Below are 26,335 nucleotides of genomic sequence, written 5' to 3' on the forward strand. Positions count from 1 at the left end.
ACATTGAGCCGCATATTTCTATCTCACGTAATTTTGCGAATGTCATCCATAGGGGGCGCCAAAACCACAAAAAGCAAAGAAAACGCGTTTGGGGCTATAACTTCCACACCGAACATCCCACAGTCAAACACTTTATATCCACATATGCCCACAAGTCAGCTGCATCTTTTGAGATAGGCCACGCCCATTTGCATATGGGATTTTCTTTCGCTACATCGCAAAAACTGTGTCAGTCACCAAAACACACTCCTCCTACAGTTTTTGTCCGATTTCGACGAAACCAAAAGCATTATGCTCTACCGACTCCCACGAGCAAATGTTGTGTAAAGAATTTTTCTACGACCATCGGAAGACCAAACGGTAGCGCTTTAAAGATTTGCACATTAGCTACCTTTAACCAAACTGCTCCTAAATCCAAAACGATTTATCCTATTAACACCAAACTTCACACATGTGTTTGTCCTATGGTTCTCAGGCTGGTTCTACTTATTCCTTAAATTGCTCCAAAAGGGGGCGCCAAAAACACACTTGAGCATCTGTCTCTGCCATTACTTTTGCCTTTTGGTCTATAACTCCCAAACCAAACATCCCACATTCAAAAACTTTACATCCCCGGATTCCGTGAAGCGAGGGGCCGGCGCCGCGGACGACGACGCCCGATCCCGAGTCGCGTGGGAGGCTTGGCCCCCGTTCACAACTGCTCGCAGTTCTAGTTATTATTATTATTATTTGTACCTCCCTAAAACTGCGTGCACAGCCCAAACCGTAAAGGGTGCAGACATGCCAATTGCATGACTAGATCCAGGTCCGTCCGGACTACGCATACGACAAAAATTCAGACATGCCGGCCACTAGGTGGCGCTACAACAAAGGAAAACGCGTTTGGGGTCATAACTCCCACACCGAACGTCCCACAGTCAAAAACTTTATATCCACAGATGCACTGGAGTCAGCTGCATCATTTGGCATAGGCCACGCCCATTTGCGATATTATAGATTTTTCGCAAAATCGCGAAAACTGCAAAACATATTTTTCGCTACTCCTCCCACAATTTTTGGACAATTGACACCAACGTTTGCACAGAACATCTACCGACCCACACGGAAAAGATTTTTTCAAAAGCATTTTGATCCGACCATCGATAACGAAACGGTAGCGTTTTAAATATTTGTTGATTAGCTACGTTTTACGAAAAAATTCATAAATCCAAAATCATAAGTCGGATCAAGTCCAAATTTTAGACATATGTTGGGGCTACCCTTAATTGCGTTCAATAAAAAATTTGGAGAATTTTGCCATAAGGGGGCGCCATAAATTAGGAAATTTTATATCTCCTAATTGGCCAGAGGAATTTTCTTAAAACTCACGGGAAACCATCAAGGGGCATACCCAAGTCTATATGAAAAATGTGGCCAAGAAATAGTAATGTTTAAGGGACTTTTTAATAAAATTAGATTTTTTTTTTTCCGTCAAAGAAAAAAGGCGGGAATGTTAGCATGTCCATTGACATTACATTGTGCAATTAGCTCCGGCGGCCATTTTGTCAAGGCTGACAATCTGCTTTTGCTCATAACTCGCCAACCACACATCGCACATTAAAAAACTTGACATCCACTTGTTCTGTGAATTGAGCTGCATCGTTCCACCGTGGCACTTTCGCGAAATTCATCCGTAAACAGCGATACCTATACAACTCCCACACCGAACATCCCACGGTCAAAAACTTTACATCCGCAGATTCTGCGGAGTGAGCGGCCGGCGGGGCGGTTGACGACGAGTTGCGTCGGAGGCTTGGCCCCCGGTAAAAACTGCTTGCAGTTCTAGTATTATTAGGGGGCCAAGCCCGAGCAGGAGCTGGGACCGCGTTTTGCACAGCAACGCGGTTCCCAAGCCCTGCGGGGCAGGGAACCCTATTGTTTTTGTAAGGATTTTTTAGGGGGCCAAGCCCGAGCAGGAGCTGGGACCGCGTTTTGCACAGCAACGCGGTTCCCAAGCCCTGCGGGGCAGGGAACCCTATTGTTTTTGTGGCGATTATTATTATTATTATTATTTGTAGTCATCTAAAACTGCGTGCACAGCCCAAACCGTAAAGGGCGCAGACATGCCAATTGCATGACTAGATCCAGGGCCGGGCCGTGTACGCATACAAGAGAATTCAGACATGCCGGCCACTAGGTGGCGCTACAACGGAGGAAAACGCGTTTGGGGCCATAACTCCCACACCGAACGTCCCACCGTCAAAAACTTTATATCCACAGATGCACTGGAGTCAGCTGCATCATTTGGCATAGGCCACGCCCATTTGCGATTATATAGATTTTTCGCAAAATCGCGAAAACTGCAAAACATATTTTTCGCTACTCCTCCCATATTTTTTGGACAATTGACACCAAACTTTGCACAGACCATCTACCGACCCACACGGAAAAAAATCACGTAAAAGAATTTTGATCCGACCATCGATAACGAAACGGTAGCGTTTTAAATATTTGTTGATTAGCTACGTTTTACGAAAAAATTCATAAATCCAAAATCATAAGTCGGATCAAGTCCAAATTTTAGACATATGTTGGGGCTACCCATAATTGCATTCAATAAAAAAATTGGACATTTTCGCCATAAGGGGGCGCCATAAATTAGGAAATTTTATATCTCCTAATTGGCCAGAGGAAAATTCTTAAAACTCACGGGAAACCATCAAGGGGCATACACGAGTCTATATAAAAAATATGGCCAAGAAATATTAATGTGTAAGGGACTTTTTAATAAAATTAGATATTTTTTTTTTCCGTCAAAGAAAAAAGGCGGGAATGTTAGCATGACCATTGACATTACATTGTGCAATTAGCTCCGGCGGCCATTTTGTCAAGGCTGACAATCTACTTTTGCTCATAACTCGCCAACCACACATCGCACATTAAAAAACTTGACATGCACTTGTTCTGTGAATTGAGCTGCATCGTTCCACCGTGGCAGTTTCGCCAAATTCATCCGTAAACAGCGATACCTATACAACTCCCGCACCGAACATCCCACGGTCAAAAACTTTACATCCACAGGTTCTGCGGAGTGAGCGGCAGGCACGGCGCTTGACGACGAGTTGCGTCGGAGGCTTGGCCCCCGGTCAAAACTGCTTGCAGTTCTAGTTATTATTCTTATTTGTCGCCGCTAGAACTGCGTCCACAGCCCAAACCGTAAAAGGTGCAGACATGCCAATTGCATGACTAGACCCAGGTCCGTGAAATCTCAGCATACAACAAAATTCAGACATGCCGGCCACTAGGTGGCGCTACAACGAAAGAAAACGCGTTTGGGGTCATAACTCCCACACCGAACGTCCTACAGTCAAAAACTTTATATCCACAGATGCACTGGAGTCAGCTGCATCATTTGGCATAGGCCACGCCCATTTGCGATATTATAGATTTTTTGCAAAATCGCGAAAACTGCAAAACTGACTTTTCGCTACTCCTCCCACAATTTTTGGACAATCGACACCAAACTTTGCACAGAACATCTACCGACCCACCCGGAAATAAATCTTGCTAAAGCATTTTGATCCGACCATGGATAACGAAACGGTAGCGTTTTAAATATTTGTTGATTAGCTACGTTTTACGAAAAAATTCATAAATCCAAAATCATAAGTCGGATCAAGTCCAAATTTTAGACATATGTTGGGGCTACCCTTAATTGCGTTCAATAAAAAAATTGGAGAATTTCGCCATAAGGGGGCGCCATAAATTAGGAAATTTCATATCTCCTAATTGGCCAGAGGAAATTTCTTAAAACTCACGGGAAACCATCAAGGGGCATACACGAGTCTATATAAAAAATATGGCCAAGAAATATTAATGTGTAAGGGACTTTTTAATAAAATTAGATTTTTTTTTTTCCGTCAAAGAAAAAAGGCGGGAATGTTAGCATGTCCATTGACATTACATTGTGCAATTAGCTCCGGCGGCCATTTTGTCAAGGCTGACAATCTGCTTTTGCTCATAACTCGCCAACCACACATCGCACATTAAAAAACTTGACATCCACTTGTTCTGTGAATTGAGCTGCATCGTTCCACCGTGGCACTTTCGCCAAATTCATCCGTAAACAGCGATACCTATACAACTCCCGCACCGAACATCCCACGGTCAAAAACTTTACATCCGCGGATTCTGCGGAGTGAGCGGCCGGCGCGGCGGTTGACGACGAGTTGCGTCGGAGGCTTGGCCCCCGGTAAAAACTGCTTGCAGTTCTAGTTTTATTATTATTATTATACTTCGTCCCCTAAAACTGCGTGCACAGCCCAAACCGTAAAGGGTGCAGACATGCCAATTGCATGACTAGATCCAGATCCGTGAATTCTCAGCATACAAAAAAATTCAGACATGCCGGCCACTAGGTGGCGCTACAACGAAGGAAAACGCGTTTGGGGTCATAACTCCCACACCGAACGTCCCACAGTCAAAAACTTTATATCCACAGATGCACTGGAGTCAGCTGCATCATTTGGCATAGGCCACGCCCATTTGCGATATTATAGATTTTTCGCAAAATCGCGAAAACTGCAAAACTGACTTTTCGTTACTCCTCCCACAATTTTTGGACAATTGACACCAAAGTTTGCACAGAACATCTACCGACCCACACGGAAAAGAATCATTCAAAAGAATTTTGATCCGACCATCGATAACGAAACGGTAGCGTTTTAAATATTTCTTGATTAGCTACGTTTTACGAAAAAATTCATAAATCCAAAATCATAAGTCGGATCAAGTCCAAATTTTAGACATATGTTGGGGCTACCCTTAATTGCGTTCAATAAAAAATTTGGAAATTTTTGCCATAAGGGGGCGCCATAAATTAGGAAATTTCATATCTCCTAATTGACCAGAGGAATTTTCTTAAAACTCACGTGAAACCATCAAGGGGCATACACGAGTCTATATAAAAAATATGGCCAAGAAATATTAATGTGTAAGGGACTTTTTAATAAAATTAGATTTTTTTTTTTCCGTCAAAGAAAAAAGGCGGGAATGTTAGCATGTCCATTGACATTACATTGTGCAATTAGCTCCGGCGGCCATTTTGTCAAGGCTGACCATCTACTTTTGCTCATAACTCGCCAACCACACATCGCACATTAAAAAACTTGACATGCACTTGTTCTGTGAATTGAGCTGCATCGTTCCACCGTGGCAGTTTCGCCAAATTCATCCGTAAACAGCGATACCTATACAACTCCCGCACTGAACATCCCACGGTCAAAAACTTTACATCCACGGATTCCGCAAAGTGAGCGGCCGGCGCGGCGGTTGACGACGAGTCGCGTCGGAGGCTTGGCCCCCGGTAAAAACTGCTTGCAGTTCTAGTTAGGGGGCCAAGCCCGAGCAGGAGCTGGGACCGCGTTTTGCACAGCAACGCGGTTCCCAAGCCCTGCGGGGCAGGGAACCCTATTGTTTTAGTGGCGATTTTTTTTATTATTATTATTATACTTCGTCCCCTAAAACTGCGTGCACAGCCCAAACCGTAAAGGGTGCCGACATGCCAATTGCATGACTAGATCCATATCCGTGAATTCTCAGCATACAAAAAAATTCAGACATGCCGGCCACTAGGTGGCGCTACAACGAAGGAAAACGCTTTTTGGGTCATAACTCCCACACCGAACCTCCCACAGTCAAAAACTTTATATCCACAGATTCACTGGAGTCAGCTGCATCATTTGGCATAGGCCACGCCCATTTGCGATATTATAGATTTTTCGCAAAATCGCGAAAACTGCAAAACTGACTTTTCGTTACTCCTCCCACAATTTTTGGACAATTGACACCAGACTTTGCACAGAACATCTACCGACCCACACGGAAAATAATCATTTGAAAGAATTTTGATCCGACCATCGATAATGAAACGGTAGCGTTTTAAATATTTGTTGATTAGCTACGTTTTACGTAAAAATTCATAAATCCAAAATCATAAGTCGGATCAAGTCCAAATTTTAGACATATGTTGGGGCTACCCTTAATTGCGTTCAATAAAAAATTCGGAAATTTTCGCCATAAGGGGGCGCCATAAATTAGGAAATTTCATATCTCCTAATTGGCCAGAGGAATTTTCTTACAACTCACGGGAAACCATCAAGGGGCATACACGAGTCTATATAAAAAATATGGCCAAGAAATAGTAATGTGTAAGGGACTTTTTAATAAAATTAGATATTTTTTTTTTCCGTCAAAGAAAAAAGGCGGGAATGTTAGCATGTCCATTGACATTACATTGTGCAATTAGCTCCGGCGGCCATTTTGTCAAGGCTGACAATCTGCTTTTGCTCATAACTCGCCAACCACACATCGCACATTAAAAAACTTGACATCCACTTGTTCTGTGAATTGAGCTGCATCGTTCCACCGTGGCACTTTCGCGAAATTCATCCGTAAACAGCGATACCTATACAACTCCCGCACCGAACATCCCACGGTCAAAAACTTTACATCCGCAGATTCCGCGGAGTGAGCGGCCGGCGCGGCGGTTGACGACGAGTTGCGTCGGAGGCTTGGCCCCCGGTAAAAACTGCTTGCAGTTCTAGTTATTATTATTATTTGTACCTCCCTAAAACTGCGTGCACAGCCCAAACCGTAAAGGGTGCAGACATGCCAATTGCATGACTAGATCCAGGTCCGTCCGGACTACGCATACGACAAAAATTCAGACATGCCGGCCACTAGGTGGCGCTACAACGAAGGAAAACGCGTTTGGGGTCATAACTCCCACACCGAACGTCCTACAGTCAAAAACTTTATATCCACAGATGCACTGGAGTCAGCTGCATCATTTGGCATAGGCCACGCCCATTTGCGATATTATAGATTTTTCGCAAAATCGCGAAAACTGCAAAACATATTTTTCGCTACTCCTCCCATATTTCTTGGACAATTGACACCAAACTTTGCACAGAACATCTACCGACCCACACGGAAAAGATTTTTTTGAAAGAATTTTGATCCGACCATCGATAACGAAACGGTAGCGCTTTGAATATTTGTTGATTAGCTACGTTTTACGTAGAAATTCATAAATCCAAAATCATAAGTCGGATCAAGTCCAAATTTTAGACATATGTTGGGGCTACCCTTAATTGCGTTAAATAAAAAAATCGGAAATTTTCGCCATAAGGGGGCGCCATAAATTAGGAAATTTTATATCTCCTAATTGGCCAGAGGAATTTTCTTAAAACTCACGGTAAACCATCAAGGGGCATACACGAGTCTATAGAAAAAATATGGCCAAGAAATAGTAATGTTTAAGGGACTTTTTAATAAAATTAGATATTTTTTTTTCCGTCAAAGAAAAAAGGCGGGAATGTTAGCATGTCCATTGACATTACATTGTGCAATTAGCTCCGGCGGCCATTTTGTCAAGGCTGACAATCTACTTTTGCTCATAACTCGCCAACCACACATCGCACATTAAAAAACTTGACATGCACTTGTTCTGTGAAATGAGCTGCATCGTTCCACCGTGGCAGTTTCGCCAAATTCATCCGTAAACAGCGATACCTATACAACTCCCGCACCGAACATCCCGCGGTCAAAAACTTTACATCCACGGATTCCGCGAAGTGAGCGGCAGGCGCGGCGCTTGACGACGAGTTGCGTCGGAGGCTTGGCCCCCGGTAAAAACTGCTTGCAGTTCTAGTTATTATTATTATTATTATTATTATTATTATTATTATTATTATTATTATATTTGAAGTTGTCTGCCCAGATTTGATATTTAGCAACCAGATTTATTTATTTTTTAAAAGGAGACTTGAACATGCATCAAACCCAGTATGTGTTCCTTTAGGTGATGTATTGTATTGTTTGTTATTACAGCAGCCCTCCTTTTTCTTAACAAAGAAAGTTGTTAGCTGGGCTGTTGACCCGGCTAACAACTCAACACCATCAGTGTTGGCATGTACAGTGCAGAGGCATTTGTACCTGCAGAGGGAAGTTCATGTTCAATCCAGCCACTTCCTTTGTTAACTGGGACACAAAGAGGAGGAATTTACAATAAAATAACACACTCCAATTGATTCTCTTACAGTTATCTTTTAGCCTGTGAATAGTACCTTTAAACATGGCCACACATGCTTGTATTACATCATTCCATGGCCTAACCTTCATGTACATTTTATTTTCTTCACAATTATGCATATGCTTCTATTCTATCTCTTCATTAATTGTCAGTATATTAGGATACATGTCCCAGCTCTGTCACTCAAAATATAAAATATAAAGCATGTCTTTTAGTACATATTGTTATTAATAAGTACATTTTCTTGTCGAGTAAGTTGAAAGCTAAACTTCCCGTCAATGAAAGAAAAACGCATTTAAACGGCATAATAACATACTCTGTTGCACTTTGTTTATGTTTTCTGTGGTAAGGTCAGATCTTTTTTTAAACTATGCACTGAAAGTAGCCATTAGATGACATGATAGACCCCCTTTGTCTCTGTTTGGAACATACATATTTGTTGACTGAAGGATTCTAAACTGACTGCATACAGTGTATGCAACGTCATGTGCCTTTCTCAACAAAAAGAGCTTTGAGTCCAGGCTTACCTGCTGCTGCTGTCTCTGATGGTTGGCTTTCTGTTTGGCACGTCGCTCCAGAAACTGTTTGGCGAACTCTTTGGCTTCCACTGTGTCCCCTAGGTAGGACCGGATGAAGTCCAGCACTGCATAGGGAGACTCCACCTCCTTCAGGTAGGCCACTATAGTGGCAACTGAAGAAAAACACAACAGTTGAAATGATTAGCCATGCTGATATTGTCATGGGGAAAGATGTTGAGATAAATGAACTTCAAGTAAATAAATACTAATATGTGTTTTAAATGAACACATAGCAATGGACTACGCTGAGAGTGAATTCTTTGCTAAATCCATAAGAGCTGTTTGTCCTACCATCCAGAGAGGAGGAGGAGTTGTTGGCAGAGGTGTTGAGAGCGTGCAGCATCTGTTCACACCAGGTGGTGAAGCCGTCCTGAGGCTTCATGCCCTGCAGCAGCTTCAGCAGCTTGTCTTCCTCGTCTGTCCGCTTACGACGCATCATGTATTGTTCACTAAGGAGGACACACAGGGTTCAATTGTTCAATGTTTTTCAACTAAAAGTTCTGTTTACAATCTGCAACTGTATGTGTAAAAATCATGGTCATGGGTAAAAGGAAAGTATTTTGAACAGGCCATCCATTGTTGTGCATGAATCTGTATTGTGGTTTAGTGTCCTGTACCTGAGTGAAGGGCTGCTGCGGCTGTTCTTCAGGCCCATGTTGTTGTTGGTGCTGCCGCGCTTCACGGCCTCGTCCCACATGCCCATGCTGCCTGAAGAGCTTCCACTGCTGCTCTTACCGTCCATACCGCCGCCCCACATCCCAACACCGTCCACCCACTGGCCGCCCATGGAGGAGCTCCCCATAGACATGCCCGAGTGCTGCAGATGGATAGAAGCATTACGATTGATGACATGTCATTTGAATTCTCTACAACAGGCTCTCTTTACCAACATCTAACAAACGTAATCATTTAAAGTTTATAAAACTCACTCGTTCCCTCTGCGCCTGGGCTCTCTGTTGCTGCTGCTGCTTGAGGAGGCGCTCTGCCTCCTGCTGCATCTCCAGCAGGGCCAGAGCCGGGGGCTTTCCTGACTTTGAGAGGCCAGAGGAGGAGGCCCCGCTCCAGCCTGAGCTGCCTGTCCCAGGGCCCTGCTGCTGGGGGGCCTGCTGCAGCAGCTTCATGATCAGTTCCTGCTGCTGACGACACTAAAGGGAAGAAATGACGGATGTCAACACTTTGTAGCGCAACACTCTATAGAGGCTTTGTTTTCCCTTTCATCCTCAAACCGATTCATGTGGTAAAGTTATATGTTATGTTTGTGATATGTACAATATTCATGACAACCAACTGAGATTTCAAGCTTATTGAAATCTAGGACATGTTCATAAAATAGTTCAGTTTTCATAAACATTCCATGTTTTTTTTAGTGTTATAACATTTTAGATTCCAGTGCTCAGAGAGGGTTCTCTCATTGTTTTGTAGCCCGAGGCCACAGACATGAAGAAGGGAAAAGCCTCTTTGATCTGACCTGCTTGCGTCTGAAGAGTTCCTCTTCGTCCCTCCTCTTCTGCTCCTCCTGTAGCCTCCTCTTCTCCTCCCTCCTCTTCCTCTGCTCCTCCTCCTCACGCTTCGCCCTGAGTTCAGCGTCTCTCCTCTCCTGCTGGAGCTGAGGGCAAAACAACACCAGTCAAACCCAGTAGAAAAGGCAATGTGAAACAAGTAGAAGAAAAAATGTTTTACACAATTCTCGCTCTATCAGTTTTGATTAAAGTTATTGTGCCTTTTAGCATTCTTAACAATGTGTCTAGCGAGCAATAAAAGCACTTTAAATCATTTTAGTTCAAATGTTTCAGCTGCTGCCTGATATGATATAAAACTGATATGACTGTGTATAACATGTAAATGGGTCTAACATGAAAACCATTCCGAACCCAGAAATGATGGATAGTGAAGTTTTGTTCTGAGGCTGAGCCCACCTTTTGAAGCTGTTCGAGAGTTGGACCCTGAGTAGAGGGATTCATTGTTATGTCCCAAAGACTGGCTTCACCGCCTGTATGGAAATAGAATTGGGTTATTTTAGCATTATCAACTGCAGCGTTCATGGTTGTTGTCGTGTGCACATGCCCAAAAAGTTGCTGCCTTGAATGTACCTGACGGCTGTGAAGCTGAGGTATGCATGTCCCACATGGACCCTGTATCTGGCACTGACATCGACCTGTTAATCGAAGGCATCATACCCTGCTCACTGCACCTGGAACACACGCAGCACAATTCAAAATTGTGACATGACAGAAACTGGGCTACAAAAGGCAGCTTAAAGGGGGAGTCAGTGATTCTGGCGAATGTGAGTTGTCAAATTCCCTTCGTCTCAGAATCAGTTAATAGCCCCTCAAGATCAACTCATTTGGTTTAACTACACAGCCTAGGTTCTGTACACACCAGTTTATAAAGCCTTGGCTGTGTATTTACATATTGCATGCAGTACAGACAGTTAAGCGTATCGTGAGGAGTCAGGTCAGGTCGGCGCTACATCCCCTACCTGTTAATGAGCTGGAATAGCTGCTGCTGTTGGAGCTGCTGATAAAGAGCTGCTGCTGCCAGCTCCTGTTGCTTTTTCAGGCGATCCGGGTCCAGGTTTCCCTGTAATGAGGAGAGCGACCATCCATCAGTATATTACATCTTCGCACTCAATATACCAACACACAGCTGTAAATACATAGTCGGCTATGTATAAGAGAATTGCTAGAAGAGTTTTTTTCAAAATGGACTTGCAGCCATAAAACAGGTCTATTCTTTGTTACCACATACTGTATAAAACTAGTCTGCGTGTTTAACGGATATGTTAAAAATTAAAACGGAAAGCTTTTCCAAAGATCAAGTCATAGCCTCACATTCAACTGTGCTGCATTCACAGGCAAAAAGAAAACAATGTGACTGTGATGTGCAATGTTATATTACAGCATCAAATGCTGGTATGGGACCTGCCCTGTTCTGCTCCTTTCATTTAAAGCATATGAGTGACTTTTTATGGGGGCCGCTGCATTTTTTTTTTAAACTATGTAATATTTCACAGTAGGGAATTAAGAAATTGCAGTGCAAAACAATTTAAAAAAGACAACATATAGTTTGGTGTGTGTGGGTCATTGCAGAAAACTCTCAAATTGAGCGCCTCTTGTGTACACTTGAATTTGGAATTAATGATTGGGTCTTTTTACCGTGACCTGTCTATCAATCTTTGCTCTCCTCTGCATCCTCCCTTCCCCATCCTCTAGGCTGGCAGAGCTCTGACTCACAGTCCCGGCGGAGCCCCGGGCGGGCTGCGGGCGCTGCTGCTGCGCAGGCGGTCTGACCAGCAGTGGAGGAGGGGAGGGCCCCGGGATGAAGGGCACGCGGCCCCACATCTTGATGACGTCGCCCAGGGGTTGGAAGCCCTCGTCGCAGCCCCGCTTCACCAAGAGGCTCATGGTGAAGTAGCCCGCCTGGTACCACTCGCACATCTCCACCGTGGTGAAAGGACCTGCCGCACAGAGAGAGAAGAGTTTACCGTGTATCATGCAAACCCTGGGAATATGTAGCCCACGTTGTGCACCTCACTTAAAATGGTTGAGTCAGCAATTCTGGAGAATGCTTGGTGTTGTCTGTGAATATCTACTCACGATCCTCTACCTGTCCATACTGTGCGTTTGCTGAAATTGAATCTAGTGTTAATACGCAGCATTGGCTCTGTAAAGGCGCATGTTGCCAGCTATGGTAAGCCTTATTTGTTGACTGACCTTTTCGTTAACAGAGCCTAAGCTGTGTATAAACACTGGATTTTGTTTCAGTGCGCACACAGTACTGACAGGTAGCCGATCCATGTTGAGACATTCACTGATTTTAACAACAAACGTTCTCCCGAATCGCAGACTGCATCTTTAAATGAGTTCTGCCAATAGCAACATTTATAAATCAACATGGCTATGCTTGCATGTGTTAGTGAACAAAGTGACTGAAGGCCACAGGGTGCGAGTGTACCTTGGATTTCTCCCTGCGGGTCCTTGTAGAACCACTTCATGGCGGCCTCATGTGACAGGGGCAGAGCAGCCGATGTGTTCCTGCTCTCCTGCTGCTGCTGAAGAGCCTGGGTGAAACACTCCTCTTCCAACGAGGTGTCCTGCAGTGATGCCACCATCTTCTCTGCCTCCTACACACACACACACACACAAACATATTCTCATTAAAACGTCACATTAATTGCTATAGATCTATAAGCAAGAGGCAAGTTCAAGGCGTAATGATAAGATGAAATGAGTAAAAGTATGTCCCAATTGTGTGCAAACTGACACACTTTTAATGGTTAGATGTAGTATGTGGAACACAGAAAGAGTATGCAATGTGGAAGGCAGGGGGTTGATTGTAATGAGGTATTATCAGTGAGACAGCTGCTTGATGAGTGTTCCTACCTGCTGCAAGTGCTTCATGCCCTCGTCGTCCTCCGTGTCTCCTCCTGATGGATGGCGGGGAGGAGCAGCAGAGGAGGGGGGAGGGGGAGGCAGGCTGGAGGAGGTGCTGCTAGGGCCGGGGCTCAGCTGGACCTTCAGGCCCCCTAATGGAGCCATGTCTGACACAAAGACAACAGCAAGAAGGAAACATTTGGTCAAACAATGGCCACTATTTTTAGTATTTTCTATTTCTAAAAAAGATGAGGATGTGAGGGATAGAGCCCCCCCCCTACGGACTCTCTCTGTGTGTCTGATACAGCAGGAGCAGCAGGTTCAGTAAACAAGATATTAAATGACTGGGGCTGAACATATTGTGTATCAAACCCAAAATATCAACACAGTCACTGTGGGTGAATGCATGAAGTCAAACGGTCTGACGATAAAGAGGAAGGGCAAAGACTCTTGGAACTCAAGAAAGAAGTAAGAATACTTTTTCACAGTTGAAACCTTAACACTTCAAACTCACTGCTCAATAAAAAGCTTGTTTAAACCTGAAAATCAGATCAGAACATGATGTTTTTAAATCTATACTAGATTTCAAAATACTATATGATCCACATCGTGCAGTCGAGTTTTACACTTTTACAATAAAATGTTTAAACTGACGAGCACAATCTTTACAATTTCAGCTACAAATAAACTGATGCATAATGATTCTGCTAACTGGATCCATGCACAACAGTGTTCTGAAAAACAAAAAGCCATGGAATGAATTAGAATCTGCACCTTCACTGGGTGTGCTGCTGGCCTTGACAGGGTGGCTGTTGTTGAGCTGATGGTTGTCCAGCACTGGGCCCACGTTGCTGGGTCGAGGCTCCAGGAATGGAGGGGCGCAGTGGACCGGAGGAGAGGAGGAGGAGGAGGGTGGTGACGCCGCCTTTGTCTCATTGTCGCCTACAGCAGAAACAGCGTCTTTACTCTCTGTAATGTGAAGAGTGGAAGAGAGGAAAACATTGAGTAGGATGCCCCAAACATTAGTAATTCATTCCTCCTGTCATTGACAAAGTGATAACAGTGGTTGGTTAACAGGCTTATGTACTACTGTAGTCCATTTTGATCAACTTTCATTAACCTTTCAATTCACCTTTAGTCAAAAATAGCATCTCCTCAAGATCCGCTAACTGCATGAACTGTGTGTGTGCTGAAAAACAAGAAGAAGGGGGGGGGGGGGGGGGGGGTTAATATACAACTTAGGCTTTCTAAACTGGTATGTCAACAAACATCCAGCGCACCCACAGTACAGACATTTGGCAGGTGGTGAGGAGATATTCAATGATTTTGACAATAATTCTACAGAATCGCTGACTCCACCTTTAAATCAATTGGTCTCTGAACAAATCTGTAACAATAAAGCTAGCATAGAGAAATTCTTCAAACACAAGGATACCTGCAGTGATTGTATTGAAAAAACTGCATTGTTCTGAGTGGCCAATGTGAAAAAGTTCCTTCCTCACCCTTGTCTTTGTCTCCTTCAGCACCGTTCCTCTCAATGTCAGCATAGCTCTCCTCTTCGTCCTCCTCTTCTATCCCCTTGAACTCAAAGTCCTCCTCCAGGATTGTCTCCTTGCCTCCCTTCTGGGGGAAATCAAAGAGATATTTAAGGACATCCATAAGGGCCAGACAAAAGAAACATAATCAAATCACAACGTTGCCAGGGTTTTTCAACACAGTTTTGGTATTGAAAGAAGAACAGGTACTCCACCTTCAAACACATGAAAGCTCCAGATGAGTCAAAAGTGCCCATCTCCCCGTCCTCTTCGTCCGTGCACCACTCGGGCAGGCCGTCCCTGTCGTCCTCCAGCCCCTCGCTGCCCGCCCGTCTCCGCCCGCCTACGTGACCCCCGGACTCCCCGAAGTCGAAATCAAACTTCCTCCTCCGACCCTCGCCCGGAGCATTGTGGTCCCGCCAGCCTGCTGAGCGAGGACCGCCATCTGACAAAGACATGGCGCGCCCGTCAGAGAGGACACTTTCACATGTGAAGGAGGTTCCTATTACAGAAAGGGTGGGTCAATATAGTTTGGTTAGAGAGAACACACGTGGTTATGTCTTGGGATCTGTTGCATCTTCATCGTGGCATTAACCTGCTTGAGTTTAGAGTTAAATCTGACTTCAACTGTGGAGGCTTTAAAGTGCAGCTCGGTTTCAGATAAAATGCATCTAGTGTGTCTTGTAGAAAACACATCACTGCCACTAGATGTCACTGTGTCCACTGTTTGAGTTAGACTTGCTGCACACTTGGTCACAACTGAGTTGTAATGGCATGGGTTAAGTAAAAGTATGAATCACAGTCTTCTATTCAAGCCAAACATTATAAGCTTTAGTGTAAACAAAAAGGTAACATATTGCGAGATTACCCTAGTCTAAAAAGGCGTCCAGAACCAAACGGACAACGCTAACTTTGTTAGGGAATTAGATAAAATCACATTTTAAGGAAGTGTTATACTTAATTCAGTAAGTAAAGAGCCTATAAAAGTTCAAATGACTATTCTTCAATGGTAGAGGCTGAATTTGAGGTGACTCCATGCTTGTTTTGACAAAGTCATACCTCTGATTTTAGCAGACAAATGGGTGATAAACTCCTGAGAACACCAGTTAAATGAACTAAACTAAACTGCAGCTACACTAGCTTGTGAAAAAAAATCCTATCAAGAGGAATGTGTATTGCATCTTGCTTTCCCCCGGGTATAGCTTTCATTTCCAACACAAACAGGAGTAGGAGATAAGTCAATGTTTTGTTTTTAATCATCATACCATCCCTGCGGGGTCCAGTAAGCCTCCAGTTGGTGCCGGGCTCCCCATCGTCTTCCTCCTGCTCCTCCCGGAGGACGCGCCAGTTATCGCTGTCCGACCTCGTCAACTCTTTCCTGGGTGGAGCCGCGGGGACGCCAGCCTCTTCAAAGCCAGGACGCCCCACCTCCCGCCGCACAGGCTTCTCAAAACGACGCTCGCCCCTGGGGGAAAAAGGAGGGGAAGTTGAGAGAATTTCCTATCAGTTAAGAGATATACACGAGGAATATGAGCCCAAAACAACTATGCTAGAGAAAGCCAAAAACGTCCACTTCCACAACCACAGATACCAAGTTGTACAATTTAACATGGACCACGAAGAAAAAATGACTGAAGAAAATCAGCAATAAGATCCTTTAGTTCTGTCTAGGCAGATTAGAGAAGAGGCCTGCAACAGTGAAATAAATCCTTCCCCCGAGAGCAAAAAATAAATCTACAAAAATACCACAGAGGATTATGTAGTTTATTACACTGGGTGACGGCTTCTCTCAGCAGTTAAGACTATACTGTGGAGCACTTGGATGAATTGATTTCTTTGACCACCAGGTGGGGTGTGCTGGGGGTTTTCTTACCGGTCATCCCAGCTCTGGCTGCGGTGAATCTCTCGGACACCGCGGCCGAAGCCCACCTCCGGCTCTTCAATACTTCTTTGGTAGAATCCACCTTCACCACGACCTCGTCCTGATGAGACACACAGGCACACAGAGAAGGAGGTGTATAAGTTAAATATGATCATAATCTGAATGACGACAGCCATTTTGGAGTGTTTCACTCACTCTCTACAGTTGAGTGTGCCCGTATGTCTTCTCTATATAATATAATCAGGCTAACAAGCTTTTCTTTCTCATAATTTTAATCACTTAAAACATTGTTTTTTATCCCATTTAAGCTGATACACGCACACATATGCTGAAAACCAAACGGGATCATTCTTCTAAGTTGTTTTTTTGGCTGGCCTGAACCAGAGGGCCACTGTTTACATTGGCCATTCATATGCACAGAGTGCTGTGTGTGCACAAGGTGAGTTCACAGGTCCAGTGGTGTCAGACAGGTGTGGCAGGACAAAATAAGGGCTATTTAAATGACCTATGAGGAAGTGTGCCGCATTAAGATGGTGGAAAGAAAAAGGGGAAATAAACACTTGACTTGTTGGCTTGAATAGCCGTCTTGCTTCCCTGGATAACAGCCACTGTACTTTCAGCCAAAGGTTCAGGGCAGTATTTCTGTTGCTGTTGGACTCATGTTAGCTTTAGCGCAAGTGCTTGTGGATGTATCACAAGTGCACTTGGGCTACATAAATGCTGTATCTTATTTGTTGCTGTTTCTTTCTATTCTAATGGGAGCGCCTGTGCCTTCAGTATTTACCTCGACCGCCTCGTGCGGCCCCTCGTCCTCGGACCACTCCAGCTGGGGCGGCCCCGCCCACCCCTTTTCCCATGAGCCTTAGCACCGCCACACTGTTCACAGACATGGAGAAGTTCCTCTGCAGAGAGAGAGAGAGCAAAATGGAGGAATGTGAGGAATGTGAGCTCACAGCCACATTTGTCAACCAAACAGAACGGCTTGCTTTGGATGGGAGGTCAGGTCATATCACGATAAGAGATCACATGATGGGTTGGCACAGTTCAATTGCAGGTATCAGTGCATTTGTGTGTGTGTGTGTGTTGGTGACTGACCTGCTCCTCCTCAGTGAGAGGCACCAGTGCCAGTGGCTGCATGGGCTCATCTTGCAGAATAGCAGCAAACTCCTTATCCTGCATGTCCTCTGGGACCTGAAACAAAAACAATGGCCACTTAGGATCTTTTACCCAGACTTCAACACACTACTGACCAACAGAAGAGGTTAAGAAACGTTTGAGGTTTATTAAGTAAACGGAGACTTTATTACTCTTTTATCACCGCTTCACCATTTCTAAACATTAGAGATCATTCTTCTTCTGTGATTTATTTTGTGCTGACAGTTACCTTGTTGTCTTTGATATAAAGTGCTAACATCTCTTCTCGGCCGTAGCGGTACTCGGCCAGCTTGTACTTTGGCATGGCGGGGGAAGGAGGGGGGGACGTCACACTCCCCCCACTGGACAGTGCACGGAGCCTGTGTGAGCACAAGAATCATTAAGAATTGAGTTGAATTGTGTCAAATCTCAAGCAGACCATAAGACCTCTCGCTGTTGGATTTGAATGGGAGGACCTGGGTGAAAGGTCTTTTGCAACTCTTCATAATCCAAATATGAATAAATATTTAAAAGGTTATCAAATACACAAAAAAAAAACACACTGGTAACCAAGGCTACTGACCAGGTGTCAGTGTTTGAAGGAATGTGCTATTGAGAAATGACTGACTGAACCTTTAAAGCCAGTATTATTTACTCAAGCTTCTATTCAATGTAAATAAATCACTTACAATACCTTGGTGTAAATTCCCCTGTTGGTACAGACTACTACAAACAGAGAGCTGTTGTTTTACTGTGATGGAATCTCCTTTCATCTTAACTGGAGAAAAATATCTAATAGCATCTTTCTTGCAGCAGGGAAAAAACTATTTGGTCTACGCTCTGTAACAAATCAAGCCTCCTCCTACGCAGGTCCCCCTGAATACATTTGGCACAACGCGGATGATATATTAGCTTTCCTATCTTCATTTTAAAAACCTATTACGAGCAGGCCAGGTTCCAAGGCCCGCTGTTTCAACAATGGCCCCATTCACAGGCCTCGACAAAGTGTGCCATTGACTCCCAGCCCCACATCAAAACCATATGTAACGCTGAGAGGTGTGGAGAGCGAGAGGTAGAGGAGAGCATCATGAAAGGCAAGGTTGCCAGCATGTGGCATTTCAAAGAGGGTAAAAATAAGAAGTGGAGCAGCGAATAATATGCATAGTAAGAGAGGGGAGAACTGAGGCCAGTGGGCGGGATGCTAAGACATAATCCTGCATATTTGTGTCCACAGTAGCAAAAATTTAGCTTCCCTCTCTTACAGGCTAAAGCAGGAAATCTAGGGGATCTTCCACATACTTACATCTATACACTCATAATCCTTTGTGTGGGTCTTAGGGAGAAATGGTTGGCCTAATATACATAAATCAAACCGATAGCGGACAGCCTCATTAATTTTGTGATGTTCACGGGCATAAAAAAAGGCTTGTAAACATGCCAGCCTGACAGCTGTATGTGGTGAGCACATCACAGGCCACTTAAAAGCTACGCTAAAAAAGGCTACTAGGATAAACGTGGGTTAGAAGGGCCGTCGGGACTCGGGAGGAAAGCAGCTGCAGATGTGTAAAGAGAGAATTATTCTGCGAGGCCTGGCACTGCACCAAGAATGCACACAGCAGCAGTCGCAGGCCGTTAGAGATGGAGCGCTACCAAACGGGAGACAACGCCCCCACTAGTCCTAACACAAACATACACACTAGAGAGGAGGAGGAGAGCCAGCATAGAGACAGACAGGACACCGCTGTGATAATACCTACGGTTAAGACTTCAGGTAAAAAACTACTTTGCCACGGATAGCGATTACAAGAGAAAAACAGACTTTGGAAGCCACAATTGAAAACCAAATTAGATTGAAATCCCATCTTTGCATGTTGTTTTCAGACAGCTTGTTTTGTTTCCGCCAACGGTCCAAAACCCTAAGATATTTAGTTTCCCGCTATTGGGTCAACTATCAGCTGATGAAGACCAGTACTGACCTACACTTTAGAACGCCTTGAATGGAATTAAATCAGAAAACAAAATTGACTTAAGTACATTTTCAAATGCCAAAGTTGTCCCCAGAAATATATCTTATCTTCATGAGAGGAATCCCATTTACTTTCTATAATGTATTCAATGCTACTTTGAAGGAAATAATAATGTAAAGACATGAGATCAGTTACCATTCTGGGCCGAAGTTAAGAGTCTCAGCAGTCATATTCCTCACGTCCACACAGAACTGAGTATCTGAAGGGGAAAAGATTGTCTCATTATGTTGAATAGAAAAACAAACCACAGCTTGTAGACAATGTATGCGTTAAGGACTGAAGGATGCCGCCAAAAGTGCCTTACCCTGTCCAAATGATCGGAGCAGGCTGGACTGGGCTGGACCAGGCTAGAGCTGGCTTGCTTTAGTTAGGCTTAGGTGACTAGAAGGCTGAGTGGTGCTTAAGCTGTGGTCACAGAGCTCCCCAAACACACAGACACAAAGAGAATAGCTGCCAGTTTCAGGTGCTTGAGGAATACCAGGTTATCAGGTCCTAAACTAGGTAAGGAAGGGGGGGTTGTCGACGATCGTTTGGAGAATGGAAGCTCCTGCTACTCACAGCCCAAAAAGGTTGTTCAACATAAAAAAAATAAACAAAAAGAACCTTGGAAATCAGCAATGGAACAAAAATAAAACACTCTTGCTAGTAATGTTCTCTCTTTTTTTTTTTTTCTTAGTTTTTTTTTTTCTTCTTCTTTTTACAGCAGTTATATCTCACATTAAAGTTAAAAATATGAACTGATTCATCAGAAAAGGTAACGCAGGAACGTAATGACAGCCAAATCTATCAAACAGGCTGCTGGATCAGCTGCCGACAGCAGACGCGACTCGCACTCCTCTTCTCCTTTCTCTCTCTCTCCGTGCCTTTTCTCTCGCTCCAACTGAAATGTGGATAGACGGAGACCCTTCAGGTAACTCCTTTATTTCCTCTCCTCCTCCCTTTGCACCACTGGAAATAGAGCAGAGTTTGAGAGAGGGGGATCAGTCACAGGTTCAAAGAACGATGGAAAAACATTACAAGTGTACGCTTAATAAATTAGCTGTAGGTGAGTTGCATTTTCACAGCTTGGCAGCACGCCTATATTTGAGGAATAGAAAATAAATAGTAATTTGATTTTCCGTTGGGTAGCCATGACACAAATTTCCCAGCATGCCTTGGACTGAAAGGTACCGGAACAATGATTTAAAACCATTCACAGCGCACCGAGTTCAGAGGGTTAAACACTGTGGTATTCTTACACTGAATGAATGAAAAGGAAAACTATTTGTAGTCCAGTGCTCAATCACGGCCCAGTGTTGCCGCTACTCACAGGAGATTTATTTCAGTGATGTAGTGAACCAGCTGGTTGGGGAGGGTTCCCGAGAATGTCATGGCAACTAAACCAATATCCAGGAAACCCAATGGCCTCCATGCGTCCTCACGTTTAAATGCTTAATACATAAGTAAGACAAATCACTTTAAGTAAGTGAGAGATGTAAACTGCCACCCTGGCTGTTACCATTTTTCGTACCAAAGTTTATAAAAGTAATTGTTGTCATTTTAAAACTAAACCTCAATTCCTTCTAGCTCCTAGCACTTTTATGCTAGCTGAATACCGCATTTCACTTCAGCTTTTTAATAATGTATAAATATGTAGTTTTGTGAACCTGACGGTCAAGTTTTAAATTGCCAATCACTTACGAGGAGGCAGCATTCAACTCTACTCTAACTGATAAATGATTATTCAAAGGCACACTGATCGGAACAACAACAACAACAAATGTGTAATTCTGAATGACTCTTCTATAACACAGTTGTGCATGCCCAAAATCCCCAAATGTCACCAGTCAAACTTCTAGAAAACATTGAGACACTATATTTTCCCATGTGAATTAACAATTGGATGTTTTGTATTTTTTGAAAATTGTTTTGAATGAAGCCGGCAGTCTTTTGTGCAGTTTACTGCTAGTGTTAGAACTGCTGCATCTTATAATTTCAACATGGTGAACACACTATGTATTAACAGAATAAATATGTACACCATTACTGCTGAGTACTTCAAAAGTCTACCATCTTAGAAACTTAAAAGGGACACTAAATTAAGACAGACTATTGAAAAAATGTAATGCCGCATTTACATACAACTGCTTTGTGTGCAAGTTATTATTATTTTTATTTGAGGGGTTTGGATTGACATCCTTATCTATATGTCAGTATATAGTAACTAGGGGTGTAACGGTACACGTATTTGTACCGTACCGTGACGGTACAGGCACGTATTTGGTGTTACAGAGGTGGACCGCGGTCCGTATGTGGAGTACATAGCGTTAATATATGGCGAATGTACAGGCTTGTTTTGCGGTGTGGAACTTAAAACTTGTGGTCGGAGTTCCCCCCGGACCATTTAGCCTGCGGCTCGGCTCGCACGTGCGCAGTAGCAGCCAGCAGCGATTGAGAGTGTATTATCTCCATGGTGAGCATGAGGGTCAGGCAGTGTTAGCAACTTAGCTATATTCAACGACTTTTCAGACCGCTCTGGTGACTCTTTTTTTAAAAAAGCGACCAGCGACCAATCTAGCTACTTTTTCTGGTGTTATTGGTGACTTTTGGAGACCCTGTGCTGTCGCTAAAGCATGTATCGCTCTTAACACTTCTAAACGAGCAGCGGCCAGCGGGTGCTCAACGGCCACTCCCCCCGGTCCCACAGCACTGACAGGCGGCCGAGTCCTCACGCAGCAGTCCCTCCCAGCTGCGGTCAGAGCAGGAGATACACACCTCTCCGCTCTAGTGTTCCGTTTGCATCACTATTAGCAGTTGTAGTAGCAGCGTTCCCCCCTCTTTTACAGTCTATGAGTAGTGCAAGTCAAAATGATACAGTGCTTTCGAACAGAGAGCGAATTGCATGGCGAAAGACAACAGGAAACCGGAGCGCGCAGGCGTCCCCCTGTTATTCAAATCCCGTTTGAGGGATAATTTCGGATTCCAGGTGAATCATGAAAACAGTGACAGACGTGTGGAACAATGTCGGCACACAGGTTATTGTTTCACCGCGATCGCTTATGTAGGAGGCAACACGTCGAACATGTACGCATTAGAAAAGGCACCATCAGGTGTTTGGCTACTCTCACCATTACTGTGAAGAAAAACGAGCTGGGCAAAACCCAGACATTATTTTCTTTTTTATACTGAATATAAACAAGCTGTCATTTAATTAATGCTGCAGTAGCACTTTTATTTGATAATTTTTATATTTATAAGAGCACTTTAGAGTTTAAGAGAGCTGCAGCAATATTTTATTTTTTTCAAAAAGACCCTTAAAGATGACATACCCTTTGTTTACACCAGCTTACAGAGCCTGCTGAGTATTAACACTATATTTTTTCATTGCAATTTTAGTTTATGCTGCACCTACACTAGTATTTAATAACTATTTTATTTATTGGAGAATTGCGGCAGTATTTTTATATTTGTTATGCATTTTATTTATATCAAACTTTATTTATAGGCTATAGCACTTTTCATAGAATCAAATGTAACACAAAGTGCTTAATACAACCCCCCCCCCACACACACACACACACCCCCCACCCAGAGATATGCATACATGCAAAAACATTCCCCCTCCCACCCATCCATACCCCAAAATAAGAAATTCATTAAAAACAGGAAGGAAACTGCGCTGAGGAAACGCCATCATCAGAGAGAAAACACTAGAGACTGTAAAACTAAAACAATTCAAAATAAATATATGTTACTGTCAGCTACTTACTGACAGCTAAAGATGTTCATTCTCCGTTAACTATGAACCGTACCGTACTGTACCGTACCGTGACTTCAAAACCGAGGTACGTACCGAACCGTGACTTTAGCGTACCGTTACACCCCTAATAGTAACTTAAGGGACATAATGCAACAGCCTTTGTAGTAAATTGGGGTAGAGGTGACCTGTTAAATACGGGAATGTTGTGTACCATTTCCAGCAGACATCTGTAGCCACAACTGTTTGATATTGGAATGACATCATAATACTACTAGTATTATTATTATTATTATTATTATTAATTATCCAAATCCAGAGATGGGGGTAAGTCACTAATGTGCAAGTCACAAGCAAGTCTCAAGTCATAACCTTCAAGTCTCAAGCAAGTCCAAGTCACTGTGGTGAGAATCAAGCAAGTCACAAGTCAAGTCATTGCTCAGGTCAAGCAAGTCACAAGTCAAGTCATACAAAAATCATATTATCTAACCCAGTTTCTACATTTAAAAGACCTGCATTTCACAGTTCTCTTCTTCATACCGTCATCGACAACATCATCCTTGAACTACAATTGAATTATTCTTGGTCTGACCGAGGGGTCTTCAACTAAAATTGAAATGGGTCCAGTTGACAACATTTTCTTACAGCAAAGGTCCGAATCTCATAATGTCTGCATCCAATAGCGACCCCTTATCTATCACATATGATCAACACCGCACATTTCCTTTTCTTTCAACCACATTTAGGCTACTTTCAATTTTCAAGTAGCTTACTTTTAACATGGAAAACAAGAAAGGCAAATAGTAACAGATAGCCTACTACTTAGGCTACACAAAACAGACACTTAAACCTGCAGTGTGTAGAATTTGGGGTTTTATTTCCTAGCAGATTTTGTAGAAAGTAATTATAATATCCATAAGTACATTTAATTTAGTGCATAATAGCTGAAAAAAATGTTTTGAATTATTTATTTTTCTCTTAGAAAGGGTCTCATATATGTCCATATTTCTGCATATTTTGGACCAAGGCCTAGTGCCGCCATCTTGAAAGTGTCATAGTTGGAATGTCATCAGGTGCATTGTTTAAAATTTAGAATTGTTCTTGTCCTTGAAGGCCACTGTAGCTTCTGTTATTATTCGAAAGGGTTGGGGTTACCCAGGGAGCGTTGCATTCTAGAACTTTCTAGAACTTTCTTGATGATGTCATATTAGGCTACACACTGCACCTTTAATCCCCATAATGCATTTAGAATAAAACAGGGCAAGGATCTGCGCTATGGCAAACATATCATATCACCTTTTATTTTATGGCAGGATCACATTTTGATTTATCCCGATTAATTAATTTTTCATACTGGGGGGCGAACTGTCATAACGGGCAGTTTGCTGTGCTGTCGGTGCGGGTGCGGCGGCTGTGAGCTGTCGGAAGGAGCCGGTGAACGTGGAAGGTTGAACTGCATCATATTAATAACCGCTGTTTTGTCTCACAGAGATGCTTATATAAAGCCTACAGTCCATGGAGGTAGGGCGCTCGATAAGGAAGCGTGCGTTATCAAGGCAGCAGCGCTGCAGGAAACGCTCGTTATTTTCGTTTTCTTTTACAAGACTTCCCGGGGCCGTTACAACGTGAAAAGGGAAGGGAAGAAGGCGCTACATATTTACTGTGATAAGCGTGTGGGAGGCTCACGTGAATTACTCTTGGTCTAGCCCATGGACATATAAAGAAAGGTCTAGCCGCCTCCATGACTGCTGCTCCTGTGTTGACCTGCTGACGCTGTTTGTCCGTGCAGCGCGCTGCGTGCATTGCACTGTAAAATCACCCGATCATGTTTCAAAATAAAACATAATTTCTAACGTAATCTAACTTTTAAAAATTCAAGTCATTTCGAGTCATCCGTCTCAAGTCTAAGTCAAGTCTCAAGTCATGAAGACCAAGTCAAAGTCAAGTCGAGTCTTTTATCAGTGTTAGTCAAGCAAGTCTCAAGTCCTCAAATTTGCGACTCGAGTCTGACTCGAGTCAAGTCATGTGACTCGAGTCCCCCATGTCTGTCCAAATCCTTCAGGTTATTTACTATGCGTATTTTCTGTCATTTAGTGAGCACCATTCACTTTGGGCACATGCACCTTGCAAATTACCAGTTTAAAAAGACAGCACATTAAGAAAACATTGAATTTAGGATTCATTTATGGCAAATTACAGTGAGTTCATTGAAGACCTGGCAGGATTGCACACTTGAGTTAACAGAACAGAAGCAACGAAGATCATACCAACTTTAAACTAAACAAGTATTGCATTACTTCACCCCAGACTTTAGGCCAAAACGGGTAACATATTTTACATCTTAAGTACCTTGCTTGTACTAAATGTGCACTGGGAAACCTGAGGCAAGGTCACGCAGGATCAACATCAACGTTGCTCTCGGAATATCAAAGCTTTCATGCATTTGAATATTTGCAAATCTTGTGCCGCTTCAAAACGTGGCGGGACAACGACTACAAGCTGCGGGGATACAGACTGTGAAGCTATGCTAGAGCTGGCGTTCAATGTAATAAAGCGTGTAACTTCAACAAAGTGAACAAATTCTCAATTTCTTTGGTCGTAAAGACGGACAACATTTAGACAAAATTGCTTTCGAGTTGACGTTAGTTGCAGTTAGTGGTTGCGAGCTACATCAGCGTGTACATTGTTCGTTTTTCGAGCTAATTCCAGCACATCTTTTAGTGAGGGAATGAAGGTGATTCAATCCTTACAAAAGTACTTGCCGTGCGATATCATATTATTCTGTCGCATAACACAGATTAGTTAGTTAGCTAGCTTGCTACCAAACCTAGCACAAGGTATGAGTTGTTGATCGTAAAGGCCTTCGCCTGCAGGTTCAAACGACACCAGATATGATGGCGGAGGGGGCGGAGTGTTGGGATCAGACTCCCCGGCCTGCTCCGCCAATGTGCGGACGACCACCTCCACTGCGCTGTCGGGCTAATGCGATGTAAACA

The 26,335-nt window shown here is 43.5% G+C and overlaps 1 protein-coding gene across 10 annotated transcripts in view; it reads right to left on the bottom strand.

Annotated features, from left to right (window-relative positions):
- The window catches only part of gigyf1a (GRB10 interacting GYF protein 1a), a 30,642-nt gene that overhangs the window by 3,933 nt on the left and 374 nt on the right, over positions 1-26,335 (bottom strand). The window contains exons 2-24 of one of the 10 annotated variants that reach the window (XM_080052309.1): positions 19,908-20,551; positions 19,739-19,802; positions 17,827-17,956; positions 17,538-17,633; positions 17,227-17,344; positions 16,434-16,542; positions 15,826-16,025; positions 14,776-15,005; positions 14,528-14,648; positions 14,158-14,214; positions 13,800-13,994; positions 13,035-13,192; positions 12,607-12,775; positions 11,808-12,109; positions 11,132-11,232; positions 10,743-10,843; positions 10,569-10,642; positions 10,121-10,258; positions 9,582-9,797; positions 9,270-9,469; positions 8,944-9,101; positions 8,602-8,765; positions 7,978-8,022 (exon numbers count right to left, since the gene is read on the bottom strand). In XM_080052309.1, the coding sequence (XP_079908435.1) occupies positions 7,978-8,022; positions 8,602-8,765; positions 8,944-9,101; positions 9,270-9,469; positions 9,582-9,797; positions 10,121-10,258; positions 10,569-10,642; positions 10,743-10,843; positions 11,132-11,232; positions 11,808-12,109; positions 12,607-12,775; positions 13,035-13,192; positions 13,800-13,994; positions 14,158-14,214; positions 14,528-14,648; positions 14,776-15,005; positions 15,826-16,025; positions 16,434-16,542; positions 17,227-17,344; positions 17,538-17,633; positions 17,827-17,956; positions 19,739-19,773 (3,117 nt within the window). In that variant the 5' untranslated portion in view covers positions 19,774-19,802; positions 19,908-20,551. Of the gene's footprint in view, positions 1-7,977; positions 8,023-8,601; positions 8,766-8,943; positions 9,102-9,269; positions 9,470-9,581; positions 9,798-10,120; positions 10,259-10,568; positions 10,643-10,742; positions 10,844-11,131; positions 11,233-11,807; positions 12,110-12,606; positions 12,776-13,034; positions 13,193-13,799; positions 13,995-14,157; positions 14,215-14,527; positions 14,649-14,775; positions 15,063-15,825; positions 16,026-16,433; positions 16,543-17,226; positions 17,345-17,537; positions 17,634-17,826; positions 17,957-19,738; positions 19,803-19,907; positions 20,552-26,335 lie in introns of all 10 variants that reach the window. The other 9 variants (XM_080052306.1, XM_080052311.1, XM_080052307.1 and 6 more) reach the window with 9 other exon arrangements.

The sequence above is a fragment of the Ammodytes marinus genome, assembly GCF_949987685.1.
Source record: "Ammodytes marinus genome assembly, chromosome: 23".
Taxonomy (NCBI): Eukaryota; Metazoa; Chordata; class Actinopteri; order Uranoscopiformes; family Ammodytidae; genus Ammodytes; species Ammodytes marinus.